This window comes from Rosa chinensis, chromosome 7, assembly GCF_002994745.2.
Source record: "Rosa chinensis cultivar Old Blush chromosome 7, RchiOBHm-V2, whole genome shotgun sequence".
Lineage (NCBI taxonomy): Eukaryota > Viridiplantae > Streptophyta > Magnoliopsida > Rosales > Rosaceae > Rosa > Rosa chinensis.
In genome coordinates this window covers 66,763,544-66,789,072 of record NC_037094.1, presented here as the reverse complement: position 1 = coordinate 66,789,072, position 25,529 = coordinate 66,763,544, and the positions used below count along the sequence as shown (strand labels likewise).

At 36.3% G+C, this 25,529-nt stretch overlaps 4 protein-coding genes and 2 long non-coding RNA genes across 14 annotated transcripts; all 6 read left to right on the top strand.

Moving 5' to 3' along the window:
- The first annotated feature begins 556 nt into the window (after nt 1-556).
- LOC112180735 lies at nt 557-4,351 on the top strand. Its single transcript, XM_024319293.2, has 3 exons — nt 557-710; nt 1,083-1,191; nt 3,838-4,351. The coding sequence occupies exons 2-3, from the start codon at nt 1,119-1,121 to the stop codon at nt 4,050-4,052; spliced, it is 288 nt and encodes a 95-aa protein (XP_024175061.1). The 5' UTR covers nt 557-710; nt 1,083-1,118; the 3' UTR covers nt 4,053-4,351.
- LOC112180736 lies at nt 1,198-2,254 on the top strand. The gene is made up of 2 exons (XR_002928448.2): nt 1,198-1,865; nt 1,978-2,254. It is a non-coding gene; the product is annotated as an uncharacterized LOC112180736 (long non-coding RNA).
- A 4,032-nt stretch (nt 4,352-8,383) lies between the features above and the next one.
- LOC112175187 lies at nt 8,384-11,035 on the top strand. Of its 5 annotated transcripts, none has more exons than XR_005802744.1 (5): nt 8,384-8,717; nt 9,429-9,544; nt 9,902-10,069; nt 10,150-10,431; nt 10,765-11,035. It is a non-coding gene; the product is annotated as an uncharacterized LOC112175187 (long non-coding RNA). The 5 variants fall into 5 exon arrangements; XR_005802743.1 differs by having other exon boundaries at nt 8,384-8,836; XR_005802745.1 differs by having other exon boundaries at nt 8,384-9,544; nt 10,150-10,216; nt 10,344-10,431.
- Nucleotides 11,036-13,261: 2,226 nt separating this feature from the next.
- Nucleotides 13,262-13,648, top strand: LOC112178445. The gene has a single exon (XM_024316589.1). It carries the CDS (start codon nt 13,262-13,264, stop codon nt 13,646-13,648), a length of 387 nt encoding a protein of 128 aa, XP_024172357.1.
- Nucleotides 13,649-13,809: 161 nt separating this feature from the next.
- LOC112178444 lies at nt 13,810-14,343 on the top strand. The gene has a single exon (XM_024316587.1). It carries the CDS (start codon nt 13,810-13,812, stop codon nt 14,341-14,343), a length of 534 nt encoding a protein of 177 aa, XP_024172355.1.
- Nucleotides 14,344-18,612: 4,269 nt separating this feature from the next.
- LOC112178443 (cytochrome b-c1 complex subunit 9, mitochondrial-like) lies at nt 18,613-22,425 on the top strand. 5 transcript variants are annotated; one of them, XM_040510030.1, is made up of 8 exons: nt 18,613-18,815; nt 18,942-19,023; nt 19,112-19,152; nt 19,274-19,320; nt 19,731-19,901; nt 20,310-20,357; nt 21,181-21,302; nt 22,011-22,425. In XM_040510030.1, the coding sequence occupies exons 3-7, from the start codon at nt 19,134-19,136 to the stop codon at nt 21,229-21,231; spliced, it is 336 nt and encodes a 111-aa protein (XP_040365964.1). In that variant the 5' UTR covers nt 18,613-18,815; nt 18,942-19,023; nt 19,112-19,133; the 3' UTR covers nt 21,232-21,302; nt 22,011-22,425. The 5 variants fall into 5 exon arrangements, with proteins under 5 accessions (XP_040365964.1, XP_040365963.1, XP_040365962.1 ...); XM_040510029.1 differs by having other exon boundaries at nt 18,942-19,152; XM_040510028.1 differs by lacking the exons at nt 18,613-18,815; nt 18,942-19,023; nt 19,112-19,152; nt 19,274-19,320 and having other exon boundaries at nt 22,031-22,425.
- The last annotated feature ends 3,104 nt before the right edge of the window (nt 22,426-25,529 follow it).

Genomic DNA, 25,529 nt, shown 5'->3' with positions numbered 1-25,529 from the left:
CATATAATATAATGAAATGGTTAAACTTGTATCTAAATTTTTTTTCTTCTGTAAAATACTGTCTTTTTTTTTTAGGTATGACTGTAACATATTGTCTAATAAAAGAGTCACGTGGGAATCACGTATTCAATTGGAGTAGAAATATGGATGTACTCCCTCCGCCCCAGGCTGCTATTGCTTTTGTTTGATGATCTTTGTAAAGTTTCCAGACCTAGATCCCTTGTTAGACTTGTCATAATTTAGCTTTTCTTTTCATTTTAGGTCTCTTTAAGACCTCCTTTTAACAAAAAATATTAAAAGAAAGAATTATGGATGCAACTACCACCCATTTGAACATCCATATGAAGAACCTTTCTTTCGGGTACCATTTTTTTTCGGTTGGCGATTATAGAGATACTATTTTTTTTCTTATTGCGGAAAATAGAGATACCATTTGAGAATTTTTTTCCTTCCCAAAATTTGCTAAAAATGATAATTATTTTAAAAATTTATGTTGGCGTGCATCCAGAAGATGAATTTGGGGCATAAAGAACCCGGTCGAAAGAGATTTACCAACGAGGCCCAACCCGTAAACCCATTGGGCTTCAATTCGGTCAACCCATTCAATCACCGGGGTTCGGTTCTTTAATTGCACCCCCCCAACTCCCAAGTCCAAATCTCGAATCATCTCGACGCATTGCTGAGTTCTAGGGTTCCATCATTTCCACAAGGTAAACATTTCCCCTCTCTTCTTCTACATTCTTCTCCCTTCGCTCTTCCCTTCTTGTTTTCACGCTTCTTTATTGAATCATTGAATCGCTGATTTTGGTTTAAATTTAGTAATTGTTGTTTTCGATTATCGGAGCTCAATGACTGTTGTGGATCGGACTATACCTATAGATCTGTCCACGTTTATCATTTAATTCGGCCAATTTTTTAGAACTGATTTTGGCGACTATTCTATGAGATTTTATTTTTGCTCATAGAAAAATCAATTGGATTAGTTTCAGGTTCGAAGATTTTGACTGCAATTTATTGAAATTATGGTTTCTGGAGATGTTATTTATCTTTTTTTGATTCAAGGAGTGTTTCTGGTGAAGCAGGTTATCAGTAGCAGAGATTGTTTAGTTCTTGCAATCATGAGTTTGAGCAGTGGGATGAGGACCTGTGCCAAGGTCTTGATGTCTTCAGAAGCACCGTTGTCGAAATCAGGTTATTTTGATGTCATCTGTTGCTTATTTTGGTTGCTTCCAATCTGTATTTTAGATAGCCAGTGTTTGCATAATGTGATAGTATTTATAAGCTCTAGAGAAACAGTGGAATATGGTTTCCCGTGTAAGCAGTGTTTACAGTAGTACTGTTTACACCTTCCTTGCTAAGTGAAAGCTTATAGATGAAATAAATTGAGTCCAGGGTGTACTACTAACAACACAACTGAATTTTGAAGTTCAGATGTTAAAATATCATGAATAGGAAATCTGAAGGGATGTGATGTTATTTACGCATTCCTTTCGTGAATGTCCATAGCATAATAGATATAATGTCTAATCGGTAGTAATGGAATGGTTTCATTATCTAAATGAAGGGCATTTTGCACCAGAGAATCAGTTCTGCGGTCATTTACCCTTGACAGTGTACACATTCTCCTATCTGACCTAGCTGGCGAGTGATCCTAGTTCATGGCATTGTGAGTGAATTGCTGTGGATTGGTTAAGATGAAAGCATTCACAGTTAGATGAATTATGCCATGTAGTATATAAATAGTAATTGAACTTGAAATGGCATTGTGAGTGAATTGCTGTGGATTGGTTAAGATGAAAGCATTCACAGTTAGATGAATTATGCCATGTAGTATATAAATAGTAATCGAATTCGAAAGAAAAAAGGTGGCATGGCATTGTGAGTGACTTGCTGTGGATTGGTTAAGATGAAAGCATTCACAGTTAGATGAATTATGCCATGTAGTATATAATAGTAATCGAATTTGAAAGAAAAAAGATGACCATGCCACATGTATTTCTCTGCCCATGTTTACACAGTCACACGGCTTCTCCTTTTTTATGCCTTTTAAAGAACTGAGTGAACTGCCTTGATGTCACTCGTGTTCCCATGCGGGCATACAGAAAACTGAAAGTAATTCCTTTCTCTTCTGTTTTATAAGAGTGTATTCTTTGTTCTTATGTGAAAGAAAGGTCTTACACATATCTTCATGTCACCCAATTTGGCCATTTCAAATGAGTTCTCACTTTAAGAAAGTGATTTTCTTTTCTTTTAATCAAATATGGTCTTAGAGATATCTCTATCATCCTGGTTATGTTTTTGCAAATCAGTTTTGGCCGTTCCGAATGGCTTCTCGCTTTGAGAAAGTGTGTGCGAGGGCTCAACTTCATCCAGCCAATACGTGATTATGGACCAGAATCGAGGATTAACATGTTCTTCCTCATGTTAAAGTTCATGGAATTGCCCTAAATTTTAATATTTTTTACCACATACCGATGAACTATTTCTCTTTTACTGGATTAGAAATTTTTAGGCACTGGCTCAACTTGCTAAGTGAAAAATCCACCAAGTCTGGATGTACTACTAAGAATACAACTGAATTGTTGAAGTTCAGATGTTAAAATATGATGAATAGGAAACTGTAGGGATGTGATGCTATTATGCATTTCCCTTGCGGACTTCTGTATGAATGTGTCCATAGTGTAATAGATATGATGTCTATTTGGTAGTAATGGAATGGTTTCATTATCTAAATGAAGAACATTTTGCACCAGAGAATCAGTTCTGCGGTCATTTACCCTTTGACAGTATACACATTCTCCAATCTGACCTAGCTGTCGAGTGATCCTAGTTCATGGCATTGTGAGTGAATTGCTGTGGATTGGTTAAGATGAAAGCATTTACAGTTAGATGAATTATGCCATGTGGTATACAAATAGTAATTGAGTTTGAAGGAAAAAAGACGATCATGCCCCATGTACTTCTCAGCCCATGGTTACGCAGTCACAGAGCTTGTCCTTTTTTATGCCTTTCAAAGAACCGAGCGAACTGTCTCTGATGGCGCTCGTGTTGCCACGCGGGCATACAGAAAACTGAAAGTAATTTCTTTCTTTTCTGTTTTGTAAGAGTGTATTCTTTGTTCTTATGTGGAAGAAAGGTCTTACACATTTCTTTATGTCACCCACTTTGGCCATTTCAAATGAGTTCTCACTTTAAGAAAGTGATTTTCTTTTCTTTTGTGCAAATATGGTCTTAGAGATATCTCTATCATCCTGGTTATGTGTTTTGCAAATCAGTTTTGGCCGTTCCGAATGGCTTCTCGCTTTGAGAAAGTGTGTGTGAGGGCTTAACTTCACCCGGCCAATACGTGATTATGGGGCAAAATCGAGGGTTAACATGTTCTTCCTCATGTTAAAATTCAGGGAATTGCCCTAAATCATTATACTTCTTACCACATACCGATGAACTATTTCTCACTTACTGAATTATAAATTGTTAGGCACTGGCTCAACTTTACCTAAATGTGGACGAGTGTTTTATCTGCAAATTGGATGGGTGAAATTATAATCAGTGAGTTTCTTGGGGTTGTATCTAATGCTTAATTTATTATGATGTAATGTGCATAAAGAAAACCATTCTCTGTGAAGCATTCCCATAGATAATTTTGGTAAAAGTCTTATTGCCAAAGCAAAGGCTGCCACCTTGTAATTGGAGAGTGAATGTTCAAAGCCACAGTGAATCCTTGCATATATTAAAAACTCGAGCTTTTAAACCTATGATGTATTGATTCATTTAAGTTTAAATGCTGTTCTTTTTCATTGTATGTACTAAGTAGGAGTGGCTATTGTGTTTTCGCAGCAACTAGGGGGTTCCATTCAACTGGAGTGAAGAGGATGGGTGGACATGGCCATGATGAACCATTCTACATGCATTCCAAACACATGTATAACTTGGACATGATGAAGCACCAGGCTTTGAAGATGAGCCTTGGAGTGTTCACTGCCTTCAGCATTGGTGTGGCGGTTCCGGTATATGCTGTCATATTCCAACAGAAGAAAACAGCCTCTGGTTGATATGGTTGAATGCAGCAATAAGAGACGCATAATTATGCAGTCTTTGACATTCTCTTGGATCCATTTCTCATTACTTGTCTTGTGAAAAGTATTGTGGTTATTTGTTTGATAATTTTAATTTAATCAATCAAGCACATAAGAATCAGATTTGGGCTATGAAATTGTTCAATTCCTTCACGGCCTTCTCCCTATAGTTTGAGTGATGAGCAGTTAAATAAGTAGGCATTAAGATAAATTCCAAATGTTGGATGTCAAAAGATTGATGCTGAGATTTTTGTTTACATTTTGATTTTCTTTTCTTTTGTATGTTGAATCTTACTTGTTCCTCAGATGGTAAATCTAACCGCACAATGTTTGTCAGAAGATAAATCTCATATATTATTGTATGATACTCAGCAAGTCCTCATTTGCTGCAAAGGCACTACGGAGACATTATGAGAATAATCCTTACTAATGAAAATTTGTACTCTCAAAAAGTCAAAACCCCTTTCTGAGAACTCACAAAACGATGACTTAAAACTTCAAAGTTAAAGAGCGCTTGACAAGTTATGCTACCCCTCAAAATTTTTGTTCAACCAGTTGATTACATGAGGTGAAGCTTGTAGTTTTAATGGCTAAGATTATTTATTCGGAGTTTGAATGTTTCTTTTGTCTCTAACTACATGAAAACCAATACATGTTTGAAATTAAAAAAAAAAAAAAAAAAAAACAGTGGCTTGTGTAATACACTAATACGTCTCGTTGTTTTATTGGACTGTCAAACGATTCATACCAATCATACCAATCTAGTGGTTCGAGTCGGTCCAAGATTTTCTCTAAGTAAAGTTTCTTTTTATTTTTTAAATTTTTTTCTCTAAGTAAATTTTTATGATCGAGCAAAGATTGTTTAGAAAAAAGTGGTGTATGTTATACATCTCGCTTTTTTATTGGATAGTTAGACTAATGAACCACTACGACCGTTTAATCCAAGATTTTCTCTTGATAAAATTTTTACATTCGAGCAAATATGTATCCCTCACCCTTTCCTATCTATGTACATACCACTTCCCAAAAATGAGCTTTTGTAAGTGCCTTTACACTCGCAATTTAACATTTGGTTGACGACTATGACTATTTACTATGAGTTTTTCTATTGAAACCTCCAAATTTACTCACTTGACCTTTATGTTTTTTACATCTCTTATCAAATTTTTAAATACTAAATTTACTTACTAAACCTCACTAAAGTTCTTCAAATAACCTCACTCATATAATTTGCAAACAAATTATTATCTTTAAAATAAAAAACTTAGTCATTTCAACGATTTAATTATTCTATAAATCTTAACTACATATACATTTCTTAATCAAACAACATGCATAAATCTCTTTTTCAATTAAAAAAAATCAAACACAAGTTATGGAGTTTCAAAAATTAATTTCTAATCAATAAAAAAAATAACATGAACTATTATGTGGTTTTTTTTTTCAACTTTTTTTTTTCTATTTTAGTTGTGCAAAAAAAATTGAAGAAATCATTTTTTTAACATTTATTTTTTTCTCTATTTTTTGTAACTCATGATTAATTATTTAAATATTTATTTATTTTTTTTAACTGCTAGCTCTCTGTTTTGTTTTTTGATTTTTTTTTTTTTTTGGCAAATATAATGGATAGACTTAGATTTAGGTCATAAATCATAATAGGATTTATTTTGTTTTCTCTCACCAATATGCGTCAACATATATATATATATATATTATATATATCATACATTTTTATGTCACATGATCTTAATCATATTTTTAATTCTTATTGAACATATATGAATGCTTTAACGAGTATGTAGTGAAATTGGAAAATGAAAATAAATGAGGAAAATAATAAAGAATACAATCTAATATTATTGAATTGAAAAGTCTACATAAAATAAATATAACATTTTTTGGGTATAATTATTGTTCTTAGTAGTCATTTTATAGTAGGTTAAATATATAATTTAATAATTCATAATAGAGTGAGGTTAAGTGAGCAGATTTGGAGGTCGCAATATGAACACTCATTTACTATATAGTACTAACAGTGGTGTTCACCTGGTTAGTTGCTGACAAAAAAATTTATGCTCAATAACCCTTAGATTTATATCAAAGGGTGGAAAACAAAACACCTCAACTTAATAATAATTCTCTCTGCCATTGGATTTACATCCAAGGGTGGTTGAACATTATTTTCTTAGTCAATAACTGACCAAGTGAATATTTTCGATAGTACTAAAGTTGGTGTCACTGTCGGAGCATTTTACATGAGCCGAATAAGTTTATCTTGGGCCTGGAAAGCTTTTGGGTTTTCTTTGACAAAATAAAAGAAAAAAAGTTGGTGTCACTGTTGTAGAATGTTCGTATGTGAGGAGGAAAAGATTATTTTGCCCTTAATTTTTCCTTTCAATTACGGTCCTGCCATTGATGTGCTGATAAGAACCGTGATAGCGAGACCGACTGTTTGTTTCGATGCAGAGACAGAGAGACTGTGAAAAGAGAAGAGACTTTGTTTGAGAGGAGGTGCAGAGACATAGAGAGAGACTGTGAAAGGAGGAGAGGAGGAATTGGTGTTGGTTTGGTTAAGAAGTTTGGTTTTGTCGATCTTGAGGAAATCTAAGAAGGCGAGGATGGAGGATTCGTGGTGCGTGGTAGAGCTGTTGAGGGAATCCGGGGCATCACAAGTAAAACAAATTCTAAGGCTCAGAGAGCAGGACTCAAAGCAGCAGCATGTAAATCTATGAGCATCCATTTCTCCATTATACGGAGCCTTGGATTATATAAGTAACAAATTACATATAAGTTATTGACAAAAGATGATTTAACAAATACATCTTTTAAAGATTGAATTAAACATACAAAGACTAAATCTTACAAATAAGGACAATATACTCTCCACTTGCCACATGTCACGAGTTAATTTACTTTTTTACCCTTAACTACTTTTTTTGACTTCTAATCCCTTTATAAGGATTAGATCTTTATAAATAAGGACAATCTGCTCTCCACTTGCCACATGTCACGAGTTAATTTACTTTTTTACCCTTAACTACTTATTTTAACTTCTAATCCCCTTATGTTACTTTTTTTTTTGAAAATAATCTATGTTACTTTTTTTTTTACTGAGAATAATCCATTTATGTTACTTTTTTTTTCCCCTGAAACTAATCCGTTTATGTTACTTTTTTCTAATTTTTAGAATAATCCATTTATGTTACTTCTACTACTCTCATCGTCCAATCCTGCTACTGCACTCATACTCGTCCAATTCTGCTACTGCCAATGTTCTAAAAAAAGGCCTAGGCGGCCGCCTAAGCGGCAAGGAACCGCTCCGATTTTGGCCTACGCGTTTCCCTTAGGCGCTAGGCTACTAGGCGGGCTAGGCGGGGACTAGGCGGGCTAGGCGGTTCTAGGCGGAGCCTAGGCGGTCATAAACCCTAATTTATTCTATATTTTGACTATTTTTATATTTATAATTAATTTTTAGACTTTAAATATTGTCATTTATATTATTATATGTCATTAAAATAATTTAAAAATTATAAAAAAAAAAAAAAAAAAAACAGCCTAGTCCCCGCCTAGGCCCCTAGGCGCTAGTCCCTGGGTCACCGCCCGACTAGCGCCTAGCGTTTTTTAGAACCTTGGCTACTGTACTTGTACTCGTGTTCTGCTACTGCACTAGCATCGCCTAATCCTGCTATTGTAGTCGTTCAATCCTGCTACTACACTCATACTCGTCCAATTCTACTACTGCACTTGTACTCGTGTTCTGCTACATTTTCTTTTGCTTAATAACACACAACTACATTCCATAACTATGCTAAGAACATCAATATGTTCAAATGCAACCGAAAAAAAGCATGAACTGTATGCATAATATAACAAGTAATAGAAGTAGCAGGAGCAATTAGATCTGTCAATCCATGAATGAAATTGAAGCCTTCGATTGAATCTCAGGTAGCAGAAGCAATAGTAGTAGCAGGAGCAGGATTATGAGCAGTAGCAGTAGCAAGAGTAGGAGCAGGAGCAGTAGAAGCAATAAACATGAACAGTAGCAGTAGCAGTAGCAATAGCAAAATTTAGAGTTTCAAGGCACATATAGAAATAGGTAAATACCCAATGCCTATTCTGCACCATGCTTTCAAATACCTTTAGACTATGGTAATTAACAGTGATTCTACTATGCCAAAAAAAAATTAAAATAAAAAACCACGAAATTTGGTTACTATACAAATTTGTCAGGGATATGTAATTAAATCCCTTTCTGTCCCACCCTCCAGGGGCTTATTAGTTTATTGCTCATGTTATTGCACGTAATCCTTTCCTTCTTTGCCTATTTGACACCTAATCCTCCACACTGATACCATCTCCTTCTTCACGTTTGAAGATCCCTCTTCGTTTTCAGGACCATCTCTATTTAATACTTCTACTTTAGAAGGAAACAAAGAAGAAAAGCCATGACTACCTTGCTGATTCACTTGGTTCTGCTAAGCTTTACCTTGTTCCTGCTCCTACAATTTTCCCAGCCTGTAGATGTTAAGTCTCTGGAGATCGAGTATTTTGGTCATTTTATATTAAAATTAGGAGTCAGGCCTGCATAATTTAGTTTTTGGGTCTAGGCTCATGTCCTTATTTATATAAATCTCTTTGAAAGTGAGTTTTCTGTATTTATATCTTTGGTCATGTGTTACTATGTAATTTTCTATTTTATAAGTGATTTCCGTCGTGCTCTGCTTCTTTCGATATATATGAGATTTATTGCCGACACTGTGGTAGTTTGAATTTGCTCCCAGCTTTTTCTTTCTTTATTTGATTTTAGTTTATGCTATTCTTCGTTTTGATTGTCTTCTCTAAATTTATATTCTGTTTCAATTTTTAGTTTACATTGTCTTTGAATTTTAAATCTTTGATCGCTGTGGATTACAATTGAACAGACTTTCTTGGTGGGTTGTTTATATCTCTCTGTTTGATTATCCAAAAACAAAACAAAGAGTCTGTTCTTGGTGTGTTCTTTTTTTGAAGTTAGATTTGATTGGTGAAAAAATTGCGTAGAATATAGAACTTTATGGTTTTTCAATGTTTTGGGTCAAGTGACGACCTACATTGAGCTGATTGCATTAAGTTTTAATTGTTTTTTGCTATCTAATTGCATTTGTTAGTGAACGAGTTCTGGGAATACTGGAACACAATCTTGGCAAGTGCCATTCTTTTTGTTTTTTTAGGAGATGTTTTCTGAAGTTCCAATTCCGAGTCGATGAGATTGAGTTGTTTAAATCATTGGTTCTGTTTTGTGAAGTCTTTACAGTCATTTTGAGAACTTTGATTTTGAATTCTAACAAGTCTCTTTGACTGTTTTATTGTCAGATATCAGAAGAGAAAATGAGTATGAGGAAGGTTACAGACACAATGATGAATCACAGGTCGTCAAATATTCAAAGGAGGCATTAACTCTTAAATCTGGTGGACTCAAAACTGTGTCGGTATGAAATTCAAATTTTTATATTCAAACCTGAGTTACAAATTTGATCTCTTTCTTATGGTTAATAAATTCCTGTGATTCTGTGTGCGAGTGTGAATGAAATTTTGTGGTTCAAGTGAGCCAATAAGGATGCCAGTATAGTTCTATGATTATAATATGATCTTCAAAGCCTTAGACTGGTCATTAACATTTCAATTTTAATGGCAAGTTAACAAACTAAAAGATGACAATAAAAAATGCAGCATGATCATTTGCTGATGATGTCATATCGTATTCTTTTCATAAGGTTTTTCGTTTCTCATCTTTGATTGCTAAGAAATTCTCTCATTATCTATGGATCTGTTTTATGCCTTTGCAGCATTGTTCTTTTACATGGGCCTCCAGGGACTGGGAAAACCTCTTTATGTAAAGCATTGGCTCAGAAGCTATCCATCTGATTTAACTCCAGGTTCGTGACTGGTCTAAAGGCACCATTTAGGGATGGATTTCTCAAGCATGTTGCTCAAGATTTGTAAATTTGGCAAAGGTAAAATAGGGGAACTCTTTGTTGCTCCTAGTCTGTATCTGTGCATGCATAGCTCATGGCATCCATATATTCTCCTGCAGGATGTACTTGAAAGAAGGCTTTAAGGAATCCAGCTTCTTGAATGAGGTGGCAGAGGTGGTTAGAACAGTTAAGTAATTAGGAGTTGGTCTTTTCATTTGCACATCTTCCATCTCTTTCAACGATGATACCCCCAATACTAAGGTAAACTAATAGCAGTTTGGTTGGTTTTTAAGTTATTTCAAATGTTTTGCAGATTGCAAACCGTCTTAATACTGTTGTTTCTAGCATTAGGAGAAAGACTTTGACGATCTTGCTCCTAGCGAAAACTAGTGGAGAAGAATGTAAGTTAACTGGATTTGAGCTACAGCTTTCACAGAAATGTTTTGTCTATTTCTTTCTGTACCTGTATGTAGATTAAATATTTCTAAATTAGTTGTTGAGTTAGGGAATTGAAAGATTGTTTATGAAGGATCTGTTCTTTATTGTATTGTATTGGTGTTTGTAATGCCACAGTATCTTTGTTTTATTGATTGTAATTATTGGTCTGATTTTGTTCATTGTTCGATTCCTTTATTGTGATTATACCTTTTTCATATGGTTTTTCATGTTTTGAACAAATATATATTATAAGGAAACTAATCCTTGGAGAACCATTCATGATCTGTATATTTTAGGTGAACACTGATTGCTGCAGCCAAATCAAGAAGCTTCTGGTGCTGCTTCTATGGCTCGGACGACGGCCTACTCGCTTGAGGAGTTCTTTCAAGCAGATAGGAAGCCTGATGAAGAAATGCCAGTTATATACTTATATATGGTACATGCTTTTTATTTCCATTGTTTTATGTTGTTCAGTGCATTTGTAAATTGGGGGTATTGGATTGCATACTTTGCGAGGATCAATTGAAGAAACTTGGTGCACGGCAGAGGTTAATTAGTTTTACTTTTTACATAGGGTGTGAATGCAGACCTTTTGATGACTCACATTAGGATTTAATTGTTCATCAGAAAATAAAAGCATTTCAATTATATTCTTCTGGTCACTAAAAAGAATCTCAATACTGTAAGGTTGGTACTATCCGAAATTACAATTCAGTCTTTTGGTCGTAAAATGATCTAAATATTGCAAGATTGGTAGTATGCATCTCACCGACCTGCAAATTTTTACCATGGTCAGTAGAATATATAATTAGAGCTATAGAGGATAAAGGTATATCGTGTGGGTTATTAGTTCAAGAACTGCTGATCATTGTTGGTATCCAGTAGTCTTCTATCGCTATTTTAGTCTCTTTTGATATTTACTTGATCAATTTTTCTACGAGTCATAACTTCCAGGGGAATTGAAGTTGTAATAGAAAAGATGGTCAAGTGTTAAATATTGTTATTATTATATAATTGCTATATGGGTTTATCAGAAGTCAGGCGATGCCCAAGATAAGGAACTTGGTTGCAGTGACACTTTAATAACTGACTTATAAAAATTTTTGGTATTAGTAGAGCATGAGAAATTCTTTTTGCGATTATCCGACATTTTACATAATTTCAACTTCTAATATTGATTCTCTGATGTCACGTCGTTCAATGTATTTCCACAACACTGTTTGATGCATTATGTATTTGCTTTAGTGATAGACATTTAAGGTACTTCTATGTTGGAAGGCGTCTAAAGATTCTGAACTGCCTCTAAAGTCTTTACAAAGACTGAATACTTTTTTCATTAGAATCAATCCAGTTATACTTTTCGACCAACACACTGATTTATCGATGATTCTATTTCTATTAAACCAATCATAATTTAAAACAATGAGGAGAAATTAAAGCAAGACCTGAAATTTGCAAAGCAAAGTCCCTTCGCTACTTGATCAAGCACTCTAGGCCTAAACTGATCCAAACACGAAGAGTACGCAAAGTTGCTTCAAGCAGAAGCCTTGAAAGTCAGATTAAGCAAACACGAAGATTAAATCAAGATGATGGAAGCAAAGTTTTTTTTCTTTTCTTAGATGTATTAGAGATGCTATATAATCGACCAAAGTTGCAATAGAGCCTGTCAAGCAAAATGTTGAACTCTTTCTCAAATGATTAGAAATTCACACTTCAGAAAGGCATACCCCAATCATTAATTTGTGTCTTGATATAATAATCCAAAACCCCTTCCCAGTCCGCCCATGATCATCAACAGCCTCATCGACCCGTGGCTCAGCATCCCCACCAAACGCTCTACCGCGTTCGCGTTCGCGTCCAGCATCGCCGACCGTCCCACTCCTCTCTCCCCCTTATTATAGCAAACCCCCAATCAAACAAAACCCAATTACCCAAATCCAAATCCTACTGATTTAACACTCCAATTGAAGACATTAAAATAAATAAATTTCATATTGATGCAACAAACCCTAATTGCAGCAATCCTAATTCCTAAGAGCAAGTTCACCCGTTGGGTCACCAGGGCAGGAAACTATTCACTGCCACTGGATCTTTGCTTCCACCCGTTGGGTCAGGGTCACCAGTCAGTTACTGTTCATTGAATATTTTTTTTTTTTTTTGAAAAATGAGAAATGTATGATGTAAATAAATAGTATTGATAAACAATTTGAAAATGCAACCAAATAAAATTTTATTGGTAGACAAATTATATGTCCACCGACATTTTTTTTTTTTTTTTTTAACTCCACCGACACTTTTATCATATATACACTACAGACAAAGTTTTTGAAAAGTACGAAAATAATTAAAACTCCACCGACACTTTTATCATATGCACACCACAGACAAGTTTTTTGAAAAGTGTGAAAAAATTTAAAAATCCACCGACACTTTTATCACATGCACACCACCGACAATTTTTCGAAATGAGTGAGTGATAACCCACCGACACTTTTATGTGTGAAAAATTTCAGTAAATAGACATGATGTTTTCACTACATACACACACCATCCGAGCTTAACAAACCTTCACCCTTTTCATATCTCTAGCATTACATATTTCCTAAATTTCCCTCGTTGCAATGAACAATTTGTGGGATCAAATTCGACGGTCTTAAGATGAAGATGATGGCCACCAACGCCATTGTCATTGCTGCAGTCGCAGAAGAATCTGGAAACCAACACTGAGGGCGCGGTTCTCATCTGGGTCGTGCACCAAATGAGGAACGACTTAGAGAAGAAAGGGGCAAAGGTATGTTGGCCGACTACTTTGTCGACCGGCCAGTGTTTAAAGATCTGGAGTTCCGAACATGTTACAGGATGAGTCTCAATCTCTTCAAGCGTATATCTGCTGACCTTTGCCAGTATGATCGTTACTTTGTTCAAAGGTCAGATGCTACCGGCAAAGTCGGACTGCTTCCGGAGCAGAAGATGACAGCTGCCTTGCAAATGCTTGCGTACGGTGCAGGGGCAGATCAATGTACTGAGTATTGTCGGATGACGAAATCCACCTCCGTCGCAGCCCTTCAGCACTTTACACGAGGAATTGTTGATCTTTACTCAACAAAATACCTCTGCGCTCCTACTGCAGCCGACCTCAGACGACTTCTTACCAAAGCTGAGAGGAGAGGTTTTCCATAAATGATTGGGAGCATCGACTGTATGCATTGGCAATGGAAGAATTGTCCGACAGGTTAGGCTGGAAAATATAGTGGTAGGAAACTGATCCACACTATCATCCTAGAAGCAGTTGCATCTTACGACACCTGGATTTGGCACGCATTCTTTGGAATGCCTGGGGCATGCAACGACCTGAACGTCTTGGCAAAGTTGACGGTAGAGCACCTCTGATCCAATTCCAAGTTAACAACAGAGCTCACAGTCTAGGGTACTATCTCGTCGACGGTATTTATCCTCGATGGGCGACTTTCTTGAAAACTGTTCGAAATCCTAAACGCCCCAAGGAAATCGAGTTTGCAAAGGCTCAAGAGGGGTATAGGAATGATGTAGAAAGGTGTTTTGGTATATTACAGTCACGGTTTGGTATTGTTAGAGGAGCTGCTCGTGGGTGGCATAAAGAGGACCTTCGATACATTATGTTGACGTGTATTATATTACACAACATGATTGTCGAAAATGAACGACCTGAAGACAGCAATGATGAGTTGGAGTCCGATGATGAGGAGGATAACAATATGAGGCCCAGGATTGCTGAGGTATGGGAGGGACCAACCGGTAGAGACTTCGATCCTGTTTGTAGAGATGCTCATCATATGAACGGATTCATGGACCGCTACCAACAAATTAGATCTGAGCACAGTCACTCCAACCTTTAGGAATACCTCATTCAACACTTTTGGCAATTTCAAGGCAATAGGAGTATCTAGATCTGCTATTTGTGTGTGTTTTCTATTAGTTTTTATGTTTTTAATTATGTTTGTGTGGATTCTACTATAGTTTTAATGTTTTTAATTATGTTTGTGTGGTTTCATTTAGCTTTTCATTTGTAAGGGTATTATTCAAATAAATTTTAATTTCATCAATCCAATATTACATAAGTCAAAAACCAAGCATTTGAATCATAACAATACAATTATTTAAAATATATAACTCCCTAATTTTCCTAATCCTCATCTTCATTAGGAATCCAATTTGTGTTTGTGGGGTCATCCATATGGTTGGAGTTGGTGGATTCACCCGAAGAGAAAGGTGGGGAAGGGACACCATCGGTGAATGGTGGTTGTGGGAAGCCACCGGGGAAAGGAGATTGTGGATAATACCCACCGGGGAATGGTGGTTGTGGATAGCCACCGGGGAAAGGAGGTTGTGGATAGCCACCGGAGAACGGAGATTGTGGATAATACCCACCGGGGAATGGTGGTTGTGGGATGTTAGATCCACGGGTTGCATCTTCAGCTTCTTTCTCTGCAATTTTTTTTTGTTTTCTTTGCCAGTAATTCTTTTTTGTTGGCGTCATCTTACTTGTGTCCATCTCCATAATACGATCTTCCCTCTCTTGAATTTTGAATGCCTCGTTTCGCATATCTATTTGCAAGCGTATATAATCTCGTTGTTGTTGGTCACGGAGATGTCGAGCATATTCCTCATCACGTTTCTCCTTGGCAGACATCATTGATGTTTGGTTGGTTGCTATAGTCTCCACAGTGTTCGTCAGAGGACTGGAATCATTAGATGCTTTCTTTCCTTTCCGAAGAGCTTCTTTGGCAGCCTTCTTTCCTTAAGGCCTCACCGAAGGATTGGGAGTTGCATCGGCGTTTACCTCATCTGCATCTATGTCCAACTGGACATGAGAATCAGGAACGGATTGTTGTGTGTGCATCCGTTCAGTTCCTCCCCTGGAGGTTCCTCCAGCCGAAGAGGAATGGTTTGGAATGTCATCAAATTGTTAAAAGCCCTTAACAATCTCGTAACATTCTAAACTAATGAGATCACCTTTTTTTTCTGTTCCTTTCGATTTGGTCATCGCAGCTCTCCACAAATCTTGTGCTTGACGTCGTTATTTAATTTTTAAAAAAAATATAAATCTATTAGTACAAATATAAACGAGGTACAATGTATCAACTATTTAAGTATAAGGCGAGTATAATGTATAATTTAAATAAAATGAAGTATAAAGTATGCTTATGAAGTACTAATTTGAAGTATAATTATCAACTAAATTTTAATATATGAACTAATAATTTAAAGTATAATTATCAACAAAATATTTCAACTAATAATTTAAAGTAAGATGTATCAACTAATTAAATATACACTAAAAGAATCATAAAAATTAAAATTCGTGTTACATTACAAATTCATACCTCATCAATCATATTCGCACCACTCTTGTACCAACTTTTCGCTTGCCTTAACGCACAATGCCAAACATAAAGTTCGACTTTCAAGGTTTTCCACCTCCCTTGAAAAGCTTGAATTGATCGGACATATCCATCCCAATGTTCGGCATAGTGTTGGCGTACATCTATCCATAGATCATCTTTTCTTCGTTCCGTACCCTTTGACGGATCTTGGCTAACAGTCCTCCAAGACTTGCACAATTGAATGTCTTCAATAGTCTGCCAACGTGTCCCGTCAATACTTGGATCTCCTACGGGTTGGACAATCGTATTGCCTCGTACACTCATATTGGAATCAAAAAATTGTAGAGTATGAAAGCTATGAGGAGAAGGAACAAAAAATTTTGAGGAAGAAAGATGATTTTTTTGGTGTGAGAAGTAAAATAGGAGGTGAGGTATTTATAGGAAATTGTGGTTATAATTTTTTTGTTACCGTTGAAATCTAACGGTTATTTATTTATTTATTTATTTTTAAACCTCTTGTACTAGATTTATAGCCGTCAGATCCCTTTAATTATCAAAATCAACGGTCCAGATCTGTGGACCGTTGCATTCAAACTGAAAAGTAGCCCAACGGCTACACGCCACGTCGCACCCCCACGCCACTAGACGACAAAATCGTGGCGCCCAACGTGCCTGCTGTCCTGTCGCCGCTAGAAGACTAGCGGTTGGGCTTCACGTCTTCGGCTACGCGCGTCTCCCCTCTTCTCTTCTTCTTGGGCCAGCCTGGCAGCCTGGGTCACGGGCTCAGTCACCATGGTGCCCGAGATGGTGCCCTGGGCCTCCCCCTGTAGTCTTGCCCTAGATCCGGTGGAATGATGAACAGTCCGAAAATCCTCTCCCCCCCCCCCTAACCTCCTTTTGATGTGGTGCCCAGGCAAGAACAAGCCCGGTAAACTTGCTGTAACACAATACAGAAATTAAAGAATAATTGAGGAAATTAAACTATAATACACTGCAGTCAGCCGGAGACTCGACCCCTACCTTCGCTCACATAACTAACCTGGTATGACTATGACCGAGACCTTCTTTTTCTTCACCTATATGCTTACCTTGGGAAACGGTAGAGGTCCACACGCGCATTGGGGGCAAATCCGGAAAAGTACAGGAGAAACAGTGAGGGCAAAAATCCCAAGAGAGGAAGGGTGAGGGTAAAAACGTAAAGGTATCATTCCTACAAGAGTTACTGTTACTAAGGAAGGGTGAGGGTAAAAAGGTAAATGTTTCACTCCTACGACAGTTACTGTTACCAAGGAAGGGTGAGGGCAAAAACGTTGTGGGACGTCGCAATAGATAGTGACACTCGGATGATGTGGGACTCACCGACTCAGACCAAAAAAAAGAAGGATGGGACAGATAGTGACACTCGTGTTTGATTTCTCTTTTTGTTTTTGGCCTTGTGTGTGGAGCAAAATACAGGAGATGATGAAGGAAAAAGAAAGAAAAGAAAAAAGAAGTCTTTGTCTACTTAACTGCTTGTGAACTGCAATGGGCCTTTCTCTACTTAAAGCCCAAGGGTCATACGTGTAAATTTGAAGGCACCGTTACCCTGGTACTCACTAGGACAATGTTCCTTGAGCACAAATCTCCTATAAATAGTACAAAAGGAGATGTCCAGAGAAGAGACTCAAGAGAGTACCCAGAAAAAAAAAAAAAAAAAATGAGGTTCTCTACCAATGGTCTCAAAACATTTCTCCGGGGAGTCATTGCAAAACTTGGTCGGGTTCCTGATCCTCGTGACGTAGAAATGGCTCAACCAACGGACGTAGAAATGGGTCAACCACCGGCAGCAGAAGAGCCCAAAGGCCCCAAACAACCCAACGACCACCTGCTACATTATTGGGCAAATATACTTGCTCTGTTCTGCTCGGCATCCGCCATCGAAATGGCTCTCCTCTCCGCCCAAATCCGCTCACAGCTCCCTGCAATCTTTTGCTTCCTCGGATTCACCATAATACTTGCCTTTACTTGCTTCTTTGTTGGCAGATGTATTCGCTCCATGTTCGAACAAGCGGCTCAGGTGCTCGAGCGAGTCGACATTTTCCTTGGGGTCACTGCAATCTTCATATCCATCACTATTCCATTTCCCGCTCTCTGGTTCAAATGTGTCACCGGCTTCATCTATGTGCTCTGCTGGCTTACAATCTTGGCTTGCAATTACTTCCATTCTTACCTGCTACAAGTATATATATAACAAAGTGACCAGTATGAGCTCGGGGCTTCTGGCTTCTACTACCTAACTACCACAAACTGCCGTTTTAGTCCTTGTGGCTATTGTTGTATTTCTTTTGCACTTTTTAGGTCATTATGATTGCAGAAGTGTAACATGGTGGCATATTTTGGGAACGAATGAAAGAAGCTGTAGATTTCCTTTTCTTGATTTTGTTTCTTTGTCTAACATCCTTAAAAAAAAAAAAAAAAAAGCCTTTTTATAATATATGGAATGTCGCATCTCTAAAACGACTGAAACTGATCGCCTGCCTGTCATAAAAAAAATAAAAAAAAATTGATCGAGAATTGTTCAGTTGAATGTAAGGTTTGGTGGCTTTACATGGTGATGTGGTAGAGAAGCCGATATATCGGATATGCAAGAACCCTCATCCAAATATTGTTGTTTTAACAGTTGGTGAGTTGGAGCAGGTATTTCGTAGTCCTCTCATAATTCTCATCTTATCATATTCCATATACAAAGGGACAATTCTGAAATAAAAGTTGGACTCATTGATGATTTGAATTACTCAGGTGATATAACAATTGTAGGCCCAAAGCTGCTCTACAAATTGCGGAGAAGATTAAAAGTACCCCTAACCAGATACCCCAAGTTGGAGATGGAAAATATGGTAACCCGATCAGTGACCAAGTCTTTGCATGAGGTAGATTTGGTTGGATGGAGAAGCCAACTAGAAGAAAAGAAGGCAGTTTTGGAAGTGGTTTGCGGGAAACAAAAGGTTCATCTTGACTGAAAAACATTGCCATATAATGGGAATATATTGTCAAGCTTCTATACAGAAAGATAAAGTTTATAACAGATGGACTTCAGGTCATTGATTCTTGCCACAAAAACTTTTGTGCAGAGATGAGGAAAGACAATGACTAAACTCGAAATGACTGGCTAGAAAGTTACAAGTTCATTTGGTTCAAATGGATATATCTTCTGTAGGTATGTTGTCTTTAGATTATTGTGAATTCTTATTACAGAAGTATTAAACTTTGTATTGAACTTCCGTAGATTAATAGGTATAAGCATAGAGAGCCATATTCATCAAATGGTACAACAAAGATCAGGCAAGTAAAGATCAGCATTATGGTTTCTTGGTTAATCTCTTTAAGCAAAAGGATGGGACTTTTTTTTTTTGTAATCCAAATCAGTTGCTAACATATTACATTGTGCAATCTTAATCTGCAGTGGGGTTATGGAATGGGAGGTGGGAGACGGTCAAGATCAGATTGGAGGTACAGGCCATACTAGAGATATGTTTCTCAATTTGTATTAGATCTTTTGTAATGTCAAGAAAGTGCCATGCTTTATCAATTGAATTGTATAAGATTAAAGGATCCTTAATAATATTTTCTTCATCTTCTAAACTTCTTCATTTCAAACAGTTTCAATTGTTTTTAAGAGTGAGTAAATCAAATTGTTATTTATCTACATGAGCACATTACTCACCGCACCTCACAATGTAGATTAATATTTTTGCAACTGTGCAATACATTTTAGTTTTCCAGCCAAAACAACCTAGCTAGAGTGCATTATTACAAATACATTGATTGATAATAAAACCCGCAGCAACGGGCGGGTGCTTTTTCTAGTTTTTATCTATTTTCCTAATTGATGCTCTTCATCATAGTTCTTCTAAATACAGATCAGAAAGAAAAGGAAAAGAAAAAGAGGCAGAGACTTGATTCATATCGCTATGGCTTCAACACCTCGAAGAACCAGTGGAGGCCTCTTCGAAGGGCTCTACAGAGTCATCATGCGCTGCAACTCTGTCTACGTCACCTTCATCATCCCCGGTGCTTTCCTCGGTGAATGGGTGGGTGAGCCTTACATTTAGGATTTCCTACTTCTGTTTGGTTGCTAATAAATCTGAAATGTAATTTCCTTGATTTGAGATTAGGGCCAACTAAGTCTGATTGTGAGCTCAGCATTCAATAATTACAATTTGGTTCAAGGAATTTTTTTCATGTTACAGAGAGATTGATAAAATTTGAAACTGTTTATTGTGATTCTGTAATTTTCAGTAGAGTTCCAGTAATATCATAACTAGTCACATGCTTAAAGCTCGTTTGCTGTGAGGAATATACAGATTAGATGTCTGCATTGTTCTCAGTTAATTTTTTTTTTCCTTGCTGTATTTGTTCCGACCTTCGAATGTCTGCTGCGAATTTTTGAGAGAAGAATAGCTATTTCTGTTTGCTGAATTCTTATGCATTGGTTTCAGGCTGTGGATTATGGAGTTCATAGGCTGTGGGAGTACAGTAACATTGGGGTACAGCGATTACTTTGAAGTTTTCATTTACTTTTGGTGATTTTCATGCATTTGCTATTTGCATTTCCATTTTGCAAAAGTATGTTTTGATGTGCGTGAAATGGAACTCCAAGAACTGTATGTGTTAGTGTTTTTATCTTTTATTTTATGGTTTAGATGCTTAGATGATGATTTTGGATGGAAATTTGATTGTAAATACTGTTTGTATTAGTTTTACACATTCTTCCTGACATTAGGTTTGGATTGAATGATTTCAAGAGGAGGATGTAAATCTGACCACAACAAGACTAATCTTGTTAAAGACCAACTGTAGCGCATTAGTACTACTTGTACACTGTATTTAATATAACTAAGGAATATATTCTATTATCAGAACTGGATGCAATATAAGTGAAACAACTAACATGAGGAATCATTTGGCATCCATGTTATTCTCTTCTTTTTCATCTAATTCAAATCTAAGTATAGTTGATGGCAATAGTTCAAGCAACCAATTTAATTGCAGTGTTCTTGTAGTCTGGTTTTTCTCTGACATTTTCCCCATGGCTCGCGGTTATGCATAGTATTAGATCATAGGCATGATTCGATGGTAATAGGATCTGGATGTACATGTATTGAAGCAAAACTTGCATTTTGTAGAGGATATTTAATGATTTGGGTTGTGATGCTTTGAGTACCACAACCTTATCACATGTTTGTAGAGGACATGTATTATTTGCAGATACATACTATACAGTTGAGATTCTTTCTTTGGTTGTAATTTGGTTTTCAACATTCTGAATGTTGAGCATACTTTAAGGTTATGTTTTTCTTGTTAATGCAGAAACGATATGAAGACATTCCAGTTTTGGGGCAAAGGCCAACAGATGAATGAACTGTGGGCTCTTCCTTATAACCATCAAGTAGTTTTCGTAAGGAAAGTTGGAGTTTGCAATTATGCATTAGGTAGCAGCGCTTTTTTTCATTAATAAATTTTTTTGATAGATTGAACTGATTATATCAACCATGTTTCAATGTTGAATCAGTTTCAATGTTTTTGATAGATGCTCCATTCAATTGTTTTTGGAGTGTTGAATCAGTCTTGTATTGGACACATTGACTCTTAAATTTTTTTTTATTGTTTGTTTCTGAGGTTTCATCTTTTGGCCTTGATTTTCATTGACCAAAGCATATGGTCTAGATAGTAACAGAATGTTTGATGAAGTGGACTGAGAAAAAAAAAATGTCAATATTTTTGGTGGCTAATATCAGGAAATTCAGATTTCTCTATTGTGATTCTATATTTCATAGGATTGCTGGTGCCAAATATTAGTCTCAATGCATACAGGCTGTGCTGCCAACCATCATTATCTTACTTGATTGAATTGAAGTTCACTCTTATAGTCAATGTGTTTCTTGGGGTTGTATCTACTGCGTAACTTATTATGTTGTAATGTGCATAAAGAAAACCATTCTCTGTGAAGCATCCCCATAGATAATTTTGGTCAAAGTCTTATTGCCAAAGAAAAGGCTGCCACCTTGTAATTGGAGAGTGAATGTTCAAAGCCACAGTGAATCTTTGCATATATTAAAAACTCTAGCTTTTAAACCTATGATGTATTGATTCATTTAAGATTAAATACTGTTTTTTTCATTGTATGTACTAAGTAGCAGTGGCTATTGTGCTTTCGCAGCAACTGGGGGGGTTCCATTCACAACTGGAGTGAAGAGGATGGGCAGACATGGCCATGATGAACCCTTCTACATGCATTCCTAACACATGTATAACTTGGACATGATGAAGCACCAGGCTTTGAAGATGAGCCTTGGAGTGTTCACTGCCTTCAGCATTGGTGTGGCTGCTCCAGTATATGCTGTCATATTCCAACAGAAGAAAACAACCTCTGGTTGATATGGTTGAATGCAGCAATAAGAGACGCATGATTATGCAGTCTTTGACATTCTCTTGGATCCATTTCTCATTACTTGTCTTGTGAAAAGTATTGTGGTCATTTGTTTGATAATTTTGATTTAATCAATCAAGCACATAAGCATCAGATTTGGGCTTTGAAATTGTTCAATTCCTTCATAGCCTTCTCCCTATATTTTGAGTGATGGGCAGTTAAATAAGTAGGCAGTAAGATAAATCCCAAATGTTGGATGCCAAAAGATTGATGCTGAGATTTTTGTTTACATTTTGATTGTCTTATCTTTTGTATGTTGAATCTTACTTGTTCTTCAGATGGTAAATCTAACTGCACAATGTCGTCTGTCAGATGGTAAATCTCATATAACAATAGATATTACCCAGCTAGTCCTCATTTGCTGCAAAAGCACTACCGAGACGATGAGAATAATCCTTGCTAATGAAAATTTGTAGTCTCAAAACCCCTTTCTAAGCGTTTGACAAGTTATGCTGCCCCACAAAATTTTTGTTCAACCAACTGCTTACACGAGGTGAATCTTGTAGGTCTAATGGCTAAGGTTATTTATTCGAAATTTGAATGTGTCTTTTCTCTCTAACTACTTAAAAACCAATACATGCTCCTTTAAAAAAAAAACCAATACATGTTTGAAGGTTAAAAAAACAATGGCGTGTGTAGCACGTCTCATTATTTTATTGGACCGTCAGATGACTCGCAGCAATTTAGTAGTCTGACTGCTTAATTCAAGATTTTCTCTAAGTAAAGATTTTATCCCTCACCCGTTCCTATCTATATACATGCCACTTACCAAAAGTGAGCTTTTTAAGTGCCCTTTACAGTCTTGCAATTTAACATTTGGTTGACGACTGTAACTATTTTTATCTATTTTTCCTAATTGATACTCTTCATCATAGTTCTTCTAAATACAGATCAGAAAGAAAAGGGAAAAGAAAAAGAGGAAGAGACTTGGTTCATATCGCCATGGCTTCAACACCTCGAAGAACCGGTGGAGGCCTCTTCGAAGGCCTCTATAGGGTCATCATGCGCCGTAACTCCATCTACATCACCTTCGTCATCGCCGGCGCTTTCCTTGGTGAACGGGTGGGTCAGCCTTACATTAGGGTTTCTTCACTTAACCAATTTTGTTAGGCTCCTTCTTTTGCTTGGTTGCTAATAAATCTGAAATGGAATTTCCTTGATTTGAGACTGGGGCCAACTAAGTCTGATTGTGAGCTCACCATTGAATAATCTACAATTTGAGAGAAGAATAACTATTTAGGTTTGCTGAATGTAAGCAAATTAACATTGCTTATGGAACAAGACATTGTTTGGAGTTTGTATTCTGCATATATGCTTCATATATGTAATTAATCTAAGTTTAGACTATAGTATAAGCTTATGATATACATCATATTAAGAAAAGCTTATCTGTTATTTGAATTCAAAATTTGGTTGCAATTAGACAAGCAGTTAAAGCTGATAGGCAGTTAAGGTATTGCAGCAGTTTCTTTATGGATGGAACTGCTTTGCAAGGTTGCTGTATATGTATGTCAGATTGGTCCCTTCTAATGCACGAGTTGTTCTTGTTTTAGTCCCATATACTAAGAGAACATAAGGGTGAAATTAGGAGAAGGCTATCATGGACAGTAGGAGTGCATCGAGTAAGTTTTCTGGGTTCATGTTCTTATGTTTGGTTTTCTGCAGATTCAGGATTAATATGCAGTTTTCAATCCCTAGTTCATTCTTACATTAAGTTAATTTGCAGTAATTCTATTAACATGATTTGATCTAGTATAGGTTCTAGATTATGTGTTTGTGATTGCTTAAGCATACTGTTTAATAACAATTGGTATCAGAGCAGCCATACATAGATCATTTACATGTTGAAGCAATTAACTGCATTGACATTTTGAATTATGGGAATTTCAATTACCTTAATCCGCATCAAGTAATTTATATAACTTTATTTTTATATTCTTGATCATGATATACTGATTTAGAAACTTACATTAATTTCATTTTATATGTTCTTATACATTGATTCGATCGAAATATGCATGTGGATCATATGTTCATGACAGAAAAATGTCAAATATTTGTAGATCCATATTCAAGTTCATATCAGATTCATATCATAGGTATATGTATATTTATTGATGTATCATTAAGATTATGTGATAATTGGTGTATGAATATGTTGATCTGATGACTAATATGAAGATAAATGCATCAAGTGCTGCCAAAGTGGCCTAAGAATGTATCAAATAGACTTATTTACATCGTTATGTTGATCTTTAAGAACATATATGCTGTCAAAGTGGCTTTATGTCAAAAGAGAAAAAGGATGTCAATGTTCTATTGTTAAAGTTGCAGATTTTGAAACTTAAAATTATTTGTACTTGTTTCCAAAGAAACACAGTTACATACATTTGGTTTTAAATCTGTTAATTATATATTAAGTGAATGAACATTCATATATCAACAGAGATTAGTACACCACAAAGGTTGTCAAAGTCTTGAAATTGATAAAGCTCATATTACTGCATATATATACTACATTATATAGTTTGGGACATTCAGTTTATTCTGGTATTAAGTTACACTAGATTAATTTGTTTGATCATTTCATATGCAGCTATGCACTTTCCAATGAGCATCAATCAGATTGAGCTTCTGAATGGCTCAAACTTTAAGAAATGGAAAGGTGACATAGAACTGAATCTGGGGATTTTAGATTATGACCATGTATTGAAGGAAAATCCACCAGTAGCATTAACTGAGAGTTCCAGCAAAGAGGCAAGGGAAAAACATGACAAATGGTACAAGCATAACAAGATGGCATTGATCATGATCAAGAAAAGCATGCATGAGAATGTAAAGGGCAGTATACCTGATTCAGAATTGGCCAAGGAGTTCTTTAATTCTATTGCAGAAAAGTTTAAAATTTCTGATAAGGCTGAAGTGCAGAATTTGGTGAGGTCTCTTGCAAGGATGAAATACAATGGCAAGACTAGTGTGAGGGAGTACATTATGAGAGGTTCTGATATTGCTGCAAGGATAAGAGCACTAAATATGGCAATTGATGATTCATTCCTTGTGTATATGATTCTGGACTCACTCCCAAATGAATATTCTCAACTCAAGACTCTGTACAAGACTCAGAAGGAAAAATGGAGCATCAATGAGTTGATCTCACTGTGTGTGGAGGTTGAAGATGAAATGCAGAATCAAGAAGGACAAGAAGTGTCTGTAAATCTCATGTCCAAAA